Below are 14,423 nucleotides of genomic sequence, written 5' to 3'. Positions count from 1 at the left end.
TAAACATTGAAATTTGTATTTACTGGCAAAGAAATAAAAGTCTAGAAATAAATCAACTCCTTACTATACTTACCTTAAACTATTTTTAAATTTATATATTCTAATATTGAAAATATCACCCTTGATCAGAAGGGCAGAGATATCATACCATGGAACCCAGCTAGTCCCATCAGACAGTGCTTCAGCAGCACACAGAAGGGACTCTTCCTGCACACTATTCCTGTCAACTTAAGACACCATCCAAAAGCGGTGGCCCCTACTTCCTCAACTGTCAGTTGAGACTAAGAGATGAACACAGGTCCCAATGTTGGGAGAGAAATGCTTCAGAGCTGCAGCATCAGTCCCAATTTTACCCAATTGGGGAGGGCAAACAAAGCAAGGCAGTACACAATATATGGGAGGATACTGAAAGGTGTACAGGAACAAAGGGACCTTGGAGTGCATGTTCACAGATCCCTGAAGGTAGCAGGACAGGTAGATAAGGTGGTTATAAAAAGGCATATGGGATACCTTCCTTTATTAGCAGAGGCACAGAATATAAGAGCAGGGAGGTTATACTAGAACTGTATAAAACATTGGTTAGGCCACAGCTTGAGTACTACGTACAGTTCTGGTCACCACATTACAGGATGTAATTGCACTAGAGAGGGTACAGAGGAGATTTACAAGGATGTTGCCAGGGCTGGAGAATTTTAGCTATGAGAAAAGATTGGATAGGCTGGAGTTGTTTTCTTTGGAACATAGAAGGCTGAGGGGAGATTTAATTGAGGTATATAAAATTATGATGGGACTAGATAGAGTGGATAGGGAGGACCTATTTCCCTTAGCAGAGGGGTCAGTGACCAGGGGGCATAGATTTAAAGTAATTGGTAGAAGGATTAAAGGGGAGCTGAGGAGAAATTTTTTCACCAAGGGTGGTGTAGGTTTGTCAAGCCTTGATTATTTTCAATTAAACTTAGAAATGTATCTTTTAACACAGGCTCAGTTTTTTTCCCCCCCATAATTCAACTCTTCATTTCAACAAAGTTGCAATGTATTTTACCCCCAACATTCACCAAATATATTTTGTAAAGGCTGGACTTTTACATGACATGATAACTCAGCCTTGCTGCCATTCCAAGCACAAAGTGCTACCAAACGCTAACTGCCAGTAAATGGAGTTAAAGGCCATTTCAAAACTTTATTAAAAATTTAGCCTTCAAATAACGAATTCAATCAATTCTCCTGTGCCATGTACACTGTAAACAGTTTTACAATGTACATGGTGCAGCCATTTTCTACATCTAAACAAGAGTGACAGGTTGAGATTCATCAATATTTAATTTCTGAGTGTGAAATGAAAATTCTCCATGATCGATGCTTTTTGTGATTACAGACCTTGGATCACAATCTATCACAGCCCAGCCCCCATGGAATTTCTCATCGTTGGGTAATAGCAGTTTCATGTAATTCTGCAAGAGGAGGCTGATCTGTTCCTGCTGGGTCCTCTGGTTCTGTTTATGTAAAGCTTCATGCTCTTTCTCCTTGCTGAAGATGGAGTAGAGATCTTCAGTCACTGGGATGCCCTGCATCGGATCTAATTAAAGAGGAACATTACTGCACAACGGCAAGTACATTTTAACAATACAGACACAGTAAAATGGGCTATAAAAGAAAAACGAGGATCATAACCACCAGGACAGAAAATCAATATTCATTTGGCAACAATTAGTAATGACCAAGACAGATACTAAATACTTGGTTTCATTGTCAGGCAAAACGGAAATCATTATCCGTGGGTTGAATGACAGCAAAACCCCTGATTAAGGTTTTGAGAATGAGACTGACTAAAAGCCAAGTTGTACGTTCAATAACCCTAAAGTTATTTCAGGAGGCTGAAGGGAACCCATTATATCATCAATTTAATATTTGAATCTGCACACATTTCCTGTCAACTTTGCCTCTTATAAATTCTTATGTCCAGATTTACACCCATCACAAGGTTTCTACTAAATAGAGGTGCACGAGTCTGACTATTGCAAATCACCCAATTTCCGCTCATCCCTTTGATCAGAAGTTGCCGTATATCGGAAACTGTCAATGTAAACTTGTCAGGCTATAGTTACACCCTACTCCCTCCCTCGGTGGAGGCTGCCTGGAGGGTGTAATTACAGTGTGACAAGTTTACATAAGTAGATTCCATTAAAAATGTGCACATAAGAATGTATGCAATGAAAATACAAAAATAAGGGCAGGGTATTTGACTTTAAAATGAGGACTGAATTCCATCTGTTCACCCTGGTCCAAATATCCCCCAGCCTCAAACCTACACTTAGTCTTGACTCCCAGTGTGTAATGCCACTGCAGATTGATCATCATTAGATTTTTTAAAATTCGTTCATGGGATGTGGGTGTCGCTGACAAGGCCAGCATTTATTGCCCATCCCTAATTGCCCTCGAGAAGGTGGTGGTGAGCCACCTTCTTGAACCGCTGCAGTCTGTGTGGTAATGGTTCTTCCAGTGTTGTTAGGTAGGGAGGTCCAGGATTTTGACCCAGCGACGATATATTTCCAAGTCGGGATGGTGTGTGACTTGGAGGGGAACGTGCAGGTGGTGTTGGTCCCATGTACCCGCTGCTCTTGTCCATCGAGGTGGTAGAGGTCGTGGGTTTGGGAGATGCTGTCGAAGAAGCCTTGGCGAGTTGCCGCAGTGCATCCTGTGGATGGTACACACTGCAGCCACAGTGCGCCGGTAGTGGAGGGAGCAAATGTTTAGGGTGGTGGATGGGGTGCCAATCAAGCGGGCTATTTTGTCCTGGATGGTGTCGAGCTTCATGAGTGTTGTTGGAGCTGGACTCATCCAGGCAAGTGGAGAGTATTCCATCACACTCCTGACTTGTGCCATGTAGATGGTGGAAAGGCTTTGGGGAGTCAGGAGGTGAGTCACTTGCTGCAGAATACCCAGCCTCTGACCTGCTCTTGTAGCCACAGTATTTATGTGGCTGGTCCAGTTAAGTTTCTGGTCAATGGTAACCCCCAGGATGTTGATGGTGGGGTATTCGGCGATGGTAATGCCGTTGAATGTCAAGGGGAGGTGGTTAGATTCTCTCTTGTTGGAGATGGTCATTGCCTGGCACTTGTCCGGCACGAATGTTTCTTGCCACTTATCAGCCCAAGCCTGGATGTTGTCCAGGTCTTGCTGCATGCGGGCGCGGACTGCTTCATTATCTGAGGGTTTGCGAATGGAACTGAACACTCTGCAATCATCAGCGAACATCCCCATTTCTGACCTTATGATGGAGGGACGGTCATTGATGAAGCAACTGAAGATGGTTGGGCCTAGGACACTGCCCTGAGGAACTCCTGCAGCAATGTCCTGGGGCTGAGATGATTGGCCTCCAATAATTTCATGTAAACATGCAAACGACATAATAGTAAATTTCACATCTACATTGGCCCATCCCCAGTTGCAGGCTTTTTAGTGCACAAGTTATCAATGATATGCTAACTAGTAACAATGTATTGAAATCAGATACCGGCTTCTGACCAGTTTTCCAGGAGTCAGATTCTTGGGTATGCGATTAAAGGCCACAGGCTTGCTACATCCCCCATAAAGGAGGAAAGAATCAAAAATTAATGGACCATAGTTATAGGCCAGTGCTGCAGAAACTTGGAAATAGATCACCAGCCTGCCTTGCTAATCAGGGAAAAGATTGCTACATGGTACGAGGGGGGGCACGGGGAGGTGAGAAAATTGGGGAACAAAAATAATGGGCTACGGTGACGAAGTCATGACCCATTACAAGGTTTCTACCAATTAGAGGTGCACGAGTCTGACCATTGCAAGTCACTCAACTTCTGTGCATCCCTTTGATCAGGAGCTGCCATGTAGGTAGTCAGATATTCCAGCACGACAGGCAGGGCTGATGTGGCAAGGCATGTTCCAATGCACTGTGGCACAAATATCATTTCCCATAGTTTTTACTGCAGTCTAGAATATTGCACTTGGTTAACAAATGATTGAGAGGTACAAAATGGAAATGGAATGCATTTTACTTCTGTTAATCTGACCGAGGTCTGTTGAATGGTCTGTTCAGGGACAGTTTTCCAGGAGCAAGTTTCTTTATTTTCAATTATAAGAAAAAAGGTGAAATGAAACCTACTGGAATTTTGTGCACTGCACTGAATTTTCTTTCCCCCCCCCCCCCCATTATGTATTGGTCAAGGTTTCTTATCGCTCCTAAAGTTACGACATTTCAAGGTTATCTCTTACCTATGACAGCTTGTCTATAGGCATCACGGAAGCGATTGAGGTAATACCGATTGGCAGAGTTATAGCCATCTTTCATCATTCCTGCAAGCTTTCGTTCTCCAGTTCTTGTAAAGTCACCCTATTAAAAAGGAATAACATGAGAATAATACACCCACTCCTCTGCTTGGGGAGGATATAAGAATTACTACATATGGTTTTGGTGATCAAAAGGTTACAGATTTCCAGTTAAGTCTTCAGATTTATATTTATTGCTCTTGAAGACAGTAAATGTCAGTCATCACTTGGATCAATTTTTCAGGTGACAGATTATGGCATGAATGGCACTCCAATCTGATGGACTAGATTTGTTCAGCACCTGTTCTTAATTCTTAATTCGTGTTCTCTTCTTCCGCACAGCAAAGGTTTCGGGTGGGGGGGCACGCGGGGGGGTTGCACATCGGAAGCACAGACTGCAGCCCGAGAGTGTTCTAAATTCTAGCTTTCAGAGGCAAGGGGCTAACTTGCAGCAAACACACTCAGGATCTGTTGGGAATCATTAGATCTACCATCCCAATCAGTTGCTACCCTGAACCTGCACCCATTACCAGGCTGCCCAGGAGGTTACAGAGATGAAGCAAAAGAGGTCCTCCCCAGGACACAGCTGTCATGAGAGCTCATGTCCCAGAAGCCTCTTGCACCAAGCTAACTACCTCTCAACACTGGTCCTCAATTGGAACCTCGATGAAGCACCAGGATACGTATTAGGAAAGCACATCTCAGTACCTACGGAAAATATTAGAAAGTTTGATCACTTACTGTAAAATAAATCTATCATACACTTGCAAAGGAGGAATGTGCAGGGCTATGGGGAAAGAGAGTGGGACTAATTGGATAGCTCTTTCAAAGAACCAGCACACACCCGATGGGCCGAATGGCAGCCTTCTGTGCTGTATGATTCTTTGATTGCTCTTTAAATTGGTTCTGTTGATCAATGAGCCCACGAGGTATTGCAAGATCTGGTTGGGGAGACATGACAGATTTGTTAATGGGGGCCAGAAAGTCAGATGTTTAAGTATGAACCATTGGAATTGGCAGGAAGACTGGGTACCACTTTAACCTGAGAAGGTATCACTAATAATCTCCCCATGAATTTCCCTTGCAGTCAACACAGAAGAGTCATCTCAGAACTGATCTTCATGAGGCTGAGTTTCATGTTGCTCAACCTCCTCAGCAGCTGAGGCCCTCTCCTCCTAGGACTCCATACTCAATATTTTTGAGCAGCCAAGACATGATAGGCACAGCAAGCAAGTGCAATACAAGCACACTCAGGAGCATCCTGCAATGCCTCTCCAGACCCATCAAGGCCATGAAACCTTGCCTTCAGAAGCCCTATAGTCCTCTCAATAACCACTAGTTGATGAATGGGCCACACTGTAGTGATGTTCCAATGGTGAGTTTGGCAGTCAAAGTGGGGCCATGTGCCATGGAAGCAAGGGGTATGCTTTGTCTCCCAAAAGCTATCATAACACTTCACTATCTCCCCTGAATAGAGCTCAGCGGCTGGAGCGCCTCATGCTAAAATGATTACAACTCCTCCTTGAAAATCTGGCATTGATACGCAGGATTCATTGTAGCTGCTCATCAACTATTTAAACATGGAGGGAGTAGAAGCTTCTCCTGCTCAGCAAATTTAATGAACCCACAGTGCAACGTGGGTGCCATCTACTGAATTTGAGCTTCTAGCAAATGAAATAACAGAACAAGCCTGTCAAACTGTCATCGAGGAGTCAGCCTTCGCAAAATGGAGGAATTCCCCAGCTCTCTCAAAGGTGGAATTGATAATCAATCATTTGCAGACCTGGACTGCACCCTGGGTGATTTTGCAGAAGTCCCTGGTTGGAACTTTGAAGGAGCCAGTGGCAGTAAAGTTGAGAGCTGTGAGGACTTTGACAGCCACTGGCAGGGCTGGGCTGGAGATCACCATACAGAAAGTGCAATAGCTCAACCAGGGTTTCATTAGTGAATCAAAATCAGGAAAGAAGGGAAACAAATGTAATATTTCCAAGTTTGCTGATGACACAAAACTGGGTGGGAATGAGAGTTGTGAGGAAGATGCAAAGAGGCGTCAAGGGGATACAGGTAGGCTCAGTGAGTGGGCAAGAACACAGCAGATGGAATATAATGTGGGAAAATGTGAAGTTATCCACATTGGTAGGAAAAACAGAAATGCAGAGTATTTTTTTAAATGGTGAGAGATTGGGAAATGTTGATGTTCAAAGGGACCTGGGTATCTTTGTACATGAGTCACTGAAAGCTAACGTGCAGGTGCAGCAAGCAATTAGGAAGGCAAATAGTGTGTTGGCCTTTACTACAAGAGGATTTGAGTACAGGAGTCTTACTGCAATTACATAGGGCCTTAGTGAGACCGCACCTGGAGTATTGTGTACAATTTTGGTCTCCTTACCTAAGGATATACTTGCCTTAGAGGGAGTGCAAAGAAGGTTCACCAGACTGATTCCTGGGATGGCGGGATTGTCGAATAAGGAGAGATTGAGCAGACCAGGCCTGTATTCTCGAGTTTAGATGAGAGGTGATCTCATTAAAACGTGCAAAATTCTTACAGGGCTTGACAGGGTAGATGCAGGGAGGATGTTTCCCCAGGCTGGGTAGTCCAGAACCATGGGTCACAGTCTCAGTATAAGGGATAGGCCATTTAGGACTGAGATGGAGAAATTTCTTCAGAGGGTGATGAATCCTCTACCCCGGAGGGCTGTGGAGGCTCAGTCACTGAGTACATTCGAAACAGAGATCGATAGATTTTTAGATATTAAAGGCATCAAGGGATATGGGGATGGTGCAGGAAAATGGAGTTGAGGTAGAATATTAGCCATGATCTTGTTGAATGGCGGAGCAGGCTCGAGGGGTCAGATGGCCTACTCCTGCTCCTTTTTCCTCTGTTCTTATGTAGACATAGTTCCTCATCCTTTGATCGGTTATCCTCCACTATCAAGATTCCAAACAGGGGATTTCTTATAGGGAAACCAATGCTCTATGCTATCTCTTATTGTGAATGGGAGTTGAAAATGTGCTGGTGACTAGAAAGCCCCTCACTCTGGTAGTTTTAAGTACTGCTCAGTAGCTCGAAAGTTGTCCAAGATATCGACATCTTTAAATGGATCACTTCCATTGGGCAGATCTGCTCACGACAAGGCTATCCTTCTTTTATCTGTTCATAAGTTGCACCGAGTGCAGTGAGGTGGAAGTTGCTGGAATTCTGACAACTTACAATTTACACTTTATTCGCATATGCGTATTGGTGACAGTGTGGACAAAGGAAACTGCTCTTTCCATCCAGATTAGATATTACAGTGGAATCAAGTGGGACATAAACCCAGTGAAAATTAGTCCTGCCAAAAAAAAAAATCGGACCATGAAAATTTATAACATACCTGCATTATGCCCCATCTCACCAAAATCAGCAGAGATTTTACTCTTTATTCAGCACTTTAGTAGTTAAGCAACTCCCACAAGCCTGAGTAACTGAAGTTCTTGATTAATTGTAGTGATAGTTACTGACTTCAGTTGGTAAAAAAACTTACAGATTTCAGAGCCTAAAACCATGTGCTCTTCATTGCTCAGCCATTTTGAACTAACCACACGCAGCTATCAAACACACACTTCCAGGTCAGGGGGAACACTCGGGAAACTTCTGTACTTGAACATGGATACACCAATTTCAATCTAATTCTCCTCTACACAATTTCAGAACAATATAGTACTCCAAATAAAACACTGTATAAAAACAAAATTTAGTGAGAAGGCTTTATCCTGATACATAAATCAAGAACAAACCCCCTCCAATCATTTAAATGGAGTGAATTTTACCTTTAAAGCAGCCGTCCCAGCATACTGCCTGCTGATGGCGTCTCCATTGTTGGCCCACATGATCTGATAAATCCGATAGCATTTTTGAGGCAGCGGCTGTTCAGGTGGCATGACTCCTAATTTCTTCAGCTGAAAGATGGGACAATGGAGAGAAAACATCAGAAACATGAACTTAAATCAGTGAATTATTTACATTTTTGCAAGGCTACTAAATTTGCATCACATGACTTTAAAACAATCAATGCTGCACAATTCAATGTATTTCGACTTCACTGCCGTACAGCCTGGGATCTGCTACAGCAAACTGCAGCTTTCAAGAATTAAGTTCATAGCCATGTCAGACAGATAGCAGTGCAAAAACAAAATGGCAATTCCCTTTTTACTATTCAACAACACATGTACAATCTCAATGGATAATTTTGACACTATTTTTAATAACAGTTGAAGGGGAAACAATGCATTTATACAACACCTTCTGTCCTCGAGATGTCCCAAATCACTTCACATCTAATTACTTTTGAAGTGCAGTCACTTATGTAGGCAAACACAGCAGCCAATACGTGCAGAGCAAGGTCCCACAGACTGTTCTTAGTTTGTTTGTCAAGTGAGGGACGTTAGGCAGAACAATGGTAGAACTCCCTGCTCTTTGAACAACTCAGAGATCTTTAAAATCATCTCAACAGGCAGGTGGGCTTGATTTAATGTCTCATTTGAAAGACAGCATCTCTGACAGCGTAGCCATCTGAGTGCTGCGTTGAAGTGTCTGCTTAAATCATGTGCTTAAGTCCTGGCGTTCAGCTTGAACCCATAAAAGTCTGACTCAGGTGAGGGTACCATCAACTAAGCCAAGCTGACACGTGACTAGACATTAAACACTTTCCTACCACAGTGCATCATGCAGTCCCAAGCCAAAATAAAGCCCCTTCCACTATCCACCAATGGGCCTTAGTCCTCATTCGCACCAAAGTGAATTTTTCCATTTCTCTGAATTGACTGTTTGAGTGGAAAATATAGTAATCATTCTGATAGATTGGCATTAAATATACATACAATGTTTTATTTGGGTCAATTTAGTGCAGTGGGCCCACACCCACTAGGAATGGAGCTGAAAGTGGCCAAACTCTTCGGGCTAGCAGAGCAGAGAATCTCACCCCATCAGTTTGAAACAGGTCTGAATCCTTATCTCATGGGTGAAAGGACCATGTGCCTAAATTCAGTTTTCCTAATGAAGAATTCTATTCAGTGTAGGTGGCGGAGGAGAGGAAAAATTTGTTAAAGTAAAAATGATACAATTTTATAAAAGCAAAAGCAGTTAAATTCTATTCAACAAGTGTGCAATTTATTTTGACTGCTAAATTGAATTTGCACATTGTGCTGTAAAACCAACTGTTTAGTACTGATGACACAGCCTTTAACTTAATTAAATGTGAATAAAACCTGCAGTTAAAAAAGAATTTACTGCATCAATAATTACCCTCTGCCAATTTCTCTAGTAACAATCCTCATTTGTAATTAAGACTTAAAATTGCCCGTCTCTTCACAGCCCAGATGCAACATCTCTCTAGGATTTCATTTTTTCACCTGATCCTTCCCATTTCTCTGTACCCCTCATCCTTACGTCACACCTGTAGGGCCAGGGTTTCTCGCACCTCCTCCTGCACTTTACTTTCAGTTAGCATCAGTTATAATGACAGCACCCAATTGTGAATGCACTATCCCAATCTATAGTCGGACGACTATGCTAATCAGTTGTCAGACAGGGCACACAATTTATGATGCTGCACAGCTAGCTACATGGGTAAATGATTTGTTCTATCCAGGATTAGTTTTCCAGCTTACAATACTTTGCACAGGTTGGCCAGGAAAGTTAATCAGCAAGGCTTAATACAAATCGTGCTCCAAGGTGAATGATGCATTCCTCGAGAAACATGGTCAACATATATGTCACAACTGTAATATTGGGCATTTTAGCACCCGCTATCGGGTGCGTTCCTGGCGGGGGGGCTCCAAAAATCAGAGAATCCCGGAGCAGGTCGGGAGCTCGGCTCCAACCCGCCCTCTTCCGGGTTCCCCAATGACGCGCCAGCATGCGCGCGCAGCCCCCGCTGGTGGGAATCCCGCAGGCAATTAAAGCCAGTGGGGTTCCACTTGAAGGTATTTATTTTGCTTGTTCAGGTCATTAACTGACCTGATTAAGGGATTATGTGAGGAGGGGTGGGATTTTATAGCAAACTGGGACTGTGTCCCGTACTGGGGGAAACACTCCCAGTTCAAATGGACCTGTTGCAGCCATCAGCCTGTGGCAGCTGCAAAGGGCCATTTGACAGGGTGGGGGGGGTGGGTGGGGGAGACCCTCACTCATTGCAGGAGGCCACTCTGTCACTTGGGACAAAGTTTGGCCTCCACCACCCTCCTCCTGACAATCAAAGTCACCAACTTGCACACTTACCCCGGGGTCCAGAGACATGTACCTACCTTGCGGACCCCCTCAGATGTACATCTTCCGGATGGGGGCCGCCATTGCTGCAGTCATGACCTCCTCGGAGGGTGAACAGCATCACCAGCCTCGCCATCCACGCCGTCCACCTCTGACACGTGGAGCTCCACAACAGAGTGCTGTGACACATCCACCTGCACAGCAGGAGGGAGGGCAACCGCAGAGAGAGATGCGTCGCAGAGGGCACTACCCTCGCCACAGGGTCCACAGACCGAGGCTCAGCTTCCTGGACCTCTCTGAGCAGCAGTGCACATGGAGGCTCAGAATCACTCGACATGTAGTCGTGGATATCTGCAGCCTCCTTCATGCCAAGCTGCTCCTGGCTGGCCCGAGCACCATCTTCTTACCTGTCGCTGTCAAAGTCACCACTGCCCTCAACAACTTCTCTGCATCCTTCCAGGGTGCCACCGGGGACATCGCCGACATCTCTCAGTCATCTGCACAAAAGAGCCCTGCAAATACTCCTACACCCACTCTGCAGTGACACAATGGGTGGCATCAGTTGTGGGTCTTCATTGTGATCCTCAGGAAAGGGCATTATTGCACAAACCAGACAAGATTTGCAAAGACATGGCAGTAGTGGTGCCAATATAATATGTAATGTGAGTTGGTCAGAAATTAAATATAAGTAACAACTATGACAAACCCTCAAACACCCTTGTGCATCCCCTTCATGCTCACGACACGTTTGCCTTACGCTGCCTACTGCACATATCTGATGCATGCTCTGTGGCTGCAGCACAGGTAGTGGCAGGTTGAGTGAGGCTGACCGTGAAAGAGATGCACAAGAGGGTGAGTATGAGATAGAGCCATGAGATTGTATGAGGATTGGGTTGAGTGGTAGTGGCGGGATGAGTACTGGCGAGGTGAGTAAGTGCAGGTAAGATGAGGATGAGGTTTGAGTGGATATGAGGGGTGATGTGACAGAGTAGTGTTGGCAGTGCTGAAGGAGATGTGGGGTGGGGGCAGTGATGTGGCAGATGGAGTGTAGGGGAATGAGTAAGTGTACTCACATTGGCTGACCTACTGAGGTCATTGGAGCGCCTCCTGCATTGTATGCAGGTGGGCAATATGTTGGTGGTGCAGGTGACCTCCTCTGCCACCTCAAGCCAGGCCTTCCTGGTGGCAGAGGCAGGCCGCTTCCTCCCGCCTGCCGGGGGGAAGATCTCTGTCCTCCCCCTCCTCCTCACCCCATGTATTGATACCTGGAGTGAGGCATCATTAAATTGGGAGCAGCCTTCCCCCTGGGCTGCTCCATGCTGTAATTTTTTCTATTTGTTGCAGCATCTGTCAGTGGAGGACTGCCCCTTTAAATAGAGCTCCTCCAGCTGACAGATCTTACTGCGCATGCGCAGCCCGCCCGACGCGCAGATCAGCAGTGGGGAACCCGGAAGACAAGGTAAGTGGATCCAATTGGGCTGCGATCGCGCGGGTGGCTGACTAATTTCACTGGGCGCGTTACCCACGCGCCCGATAGCCCCCCCGCCGCGAACCCACAGCCCTACTAACATCGAGCCCATTAAGTGTGCAAACTTACTGCCCCTTCAAGGACTTGTGCATTTCACATCTAACTTTTAAATCATTTTAACCAATGGATCATTGTTAAAGTTTGAAATCTCAAACCTACATCTTAAATTTCATTAGTGAAAATTAACCGCACCTCTTAACCTTACTGGATTCACTGGGATAGGCTCTAGGTTGACCAGCTAAGAATGTAGCAGTGATTCAACCTATAGTCAGATGTCTGCTCAGACAACAACATATGTTGAACAGTAACACTGAAGGTTCAGGATTCCATTAAACTTCTAATTCAATACTGGATCATACTTACATCTGCTTTATATGGTTTCCAGAACAATAAATCCCACCCACTGTATCCCTTCTTCACTCAAAAGATCAGGACTATCCCCATTATTGCCTTTTTCAAAGCCTCAATATAATTCAGTGATTAGCTGACAAGCGCATGCTTCGGTTGGTTTTGCTGTATCATTGAGGAAAAAACCTCTGTTGCACAATATGCTTTCAGTTCTTAAAACTTTCTGTAGTCAAGCCTCTAAAAAGCGACTGAGGCATCAATACAATGAATGCAACAGCAATTTCAGAACTTGTATATTTGTTCTTTGGGTTGGGCCGAAAATACCACTTTCCATCTTGTGTTTTGCTTCCATTCTGGAACAGTCACTCAAGGCACCTGAAACCAGAAGCTATCCGATATCACAGTTCAGTATTTTCATAGACGTTACAAGTTTTATTCATGCTGCTACCAATCTGCTCAGTTATTCTCTTCACAATCTGAACACGCAACATGTTTTTTTCTGTTTCTATGTTAGAAAACTGTAGTAAGGTTAATGAATTTTAAATTGAACCAGAAAAGCTGCTCCAAAACCAAAGTCCTGCAGCAATTGGAAGAAACCTCATTAACCTTACTCACCACTTCAGTGTTTTTTTTTTAAATCCATTTTCACTCAGATTTGAGTCAACTTGAAATGTTAAATAGTGAAGTTATTAAAGGCAATAGCACACAATGTGGCAGTTTGTACTGAATCTTCAAATCCATGTCAGCTTAGATGTTTCAACACAGAGTCACATCAATCCCTTGGGTAAACTGGTCAAGGTGGCAGGCTTGGCTCATTGGTAGCACTTTGTTTCAGACAGAAGCCCCACCTCAACAGAATTGTGCACATAATCAGACTAACACTTTAGTGCAGTACTGAAGGATTGCTGCACTGTCAGAGGTGCCACCTTTCGGATGAGACATTAAATCAAGACCCCGTCTGCTATCAGGTGTACGTAAAAGATCCCATAGCACTATTCAAAGAAAGGCAGTGGAGATCTCCCAGTGACCTGGCGAATATTTATCCCTCAACCAACATCAAATATAAATGATCTCAATGCTGTTTGTGGGACGTTGCTGTGCACAAATTGGCTGCTGCATTTCCCTACATTACAAGAGGACTACACTTCAAAATGTACTTCTTTGGCTGTAAGGCACTGAGATGTTCCGAGGTCATGAAAGGCACTATATCTCTCCCTCTCACAGGTACAGCCCTCAAGTATTCAATACAGTAGATTGCTTATGCAAATGTTATTAAATTAGAATTCCGGTTTTACACATCAATCTCCCTTACTTAAATACCTTGTATCACAACTAAATTAAATTAGTACCTGAAAAATGCCACACATATTGAGCAGACGACATTCCCTTTCATAATCAATAGTGAGACTACACGTAGCTCAGAAGCTCTACATTACGAATAAGCACGGAACAGGCAGCTCTTCAATTCCAGGCTTGTTTCAAGCACAAATTCAGATATACAATTAAGTGGGGGGGAAAAAAGTGAAAAGCTCTCAAATATCCTCACATAGTAATCTGTTTGGCTGATAAGTTATAATAACCAGTTTGCACTTTTTGGCATGTAATCGAATATATATTGCACTGATATGCTACGTGTTAAAGCTACTCACTACTGGGAAGACTGGTGGCATTTTGTTCCCCCCCCCCCCCTTCATTGTTCAATACAATTTGGAATTCAGTTTAATGCCAAATCATTGTTTTTTTTTCAGATTAGCAGTTCCTGTGGAATATGGTGATACAAATGTAATTTGTAGCTTAAAAAGGGATCTGAAAAGGTATGGATTGAAAGATACAGGGGGCATCTGTATCAAGTGTTGATTCTCATCAGTACCTATGGGTTGTGATGAACGCCAGCTCAACTTGAACACAACGCTTTGGGAGAAGGGGCAAAGGACAATTTGGTCTTTCTAGCCTTTCAAATGACATCGAAGGCCCAATGCAGGTTACAACAACAAC

At 44.0% G+C, this 14,423-nt stretch overlaps 1 protein-coding gene across 2 annotated transcripts in view; it reads right to left on the bottom strand.

Moving 5' to 3' along the window:
- The window catches only part of inpp5f (inositol polyphosphate-5-phosphatase F), a 192,797-nt gene that overhangs the window by 16,344 nt on the left and 162,030 nt on the right, over positions 1 to 14,423 (bottom strand). For both annotated transcript variants that reach the window (XM_068002246.1, XM_068002247.1), the window contains 3 exons: positions 8,116 to 8,244; positions 4,252 to 4,369; positions 1,378 to 1,576 (listed from right to left, as the gene is read on the bottom strand). In XM_068002246.1, the coding sequence (XP_067858347.1) occupies positions 1,378 to 1,576; positions 4,252 to 4,369; positions 8,116 to 8,244 (446 nt within the window). The remainder of the gene's footprint in view (positions 1 to 1,377; positions 1,577 to 4,251; positions 4,370 to 8,115; positions 8,245 to 14,423) is intronic.

This window comes from Heptranchias perlo, chromosome 21 (genome assembly GCF_035084215.1).
Source record: "Heptranchias perlo isolate sHepPer1 chromosome 21, sHepPer1.hap1, whole genome shotgun sequence".
In the NCBI taxonomy this organism is placed as follows: Eukaryota; Metazoa; Chordata; class Chondrichthyes; order Hexanchiformes; family Hexanchidae; genus Heptranchias; species Heptranchias perlo.
The sequence above is the reverse complement of the archived record's forward strand: the minus strand, read 5'-3'. Positions and strand labels throughout refer to the sequence as shown.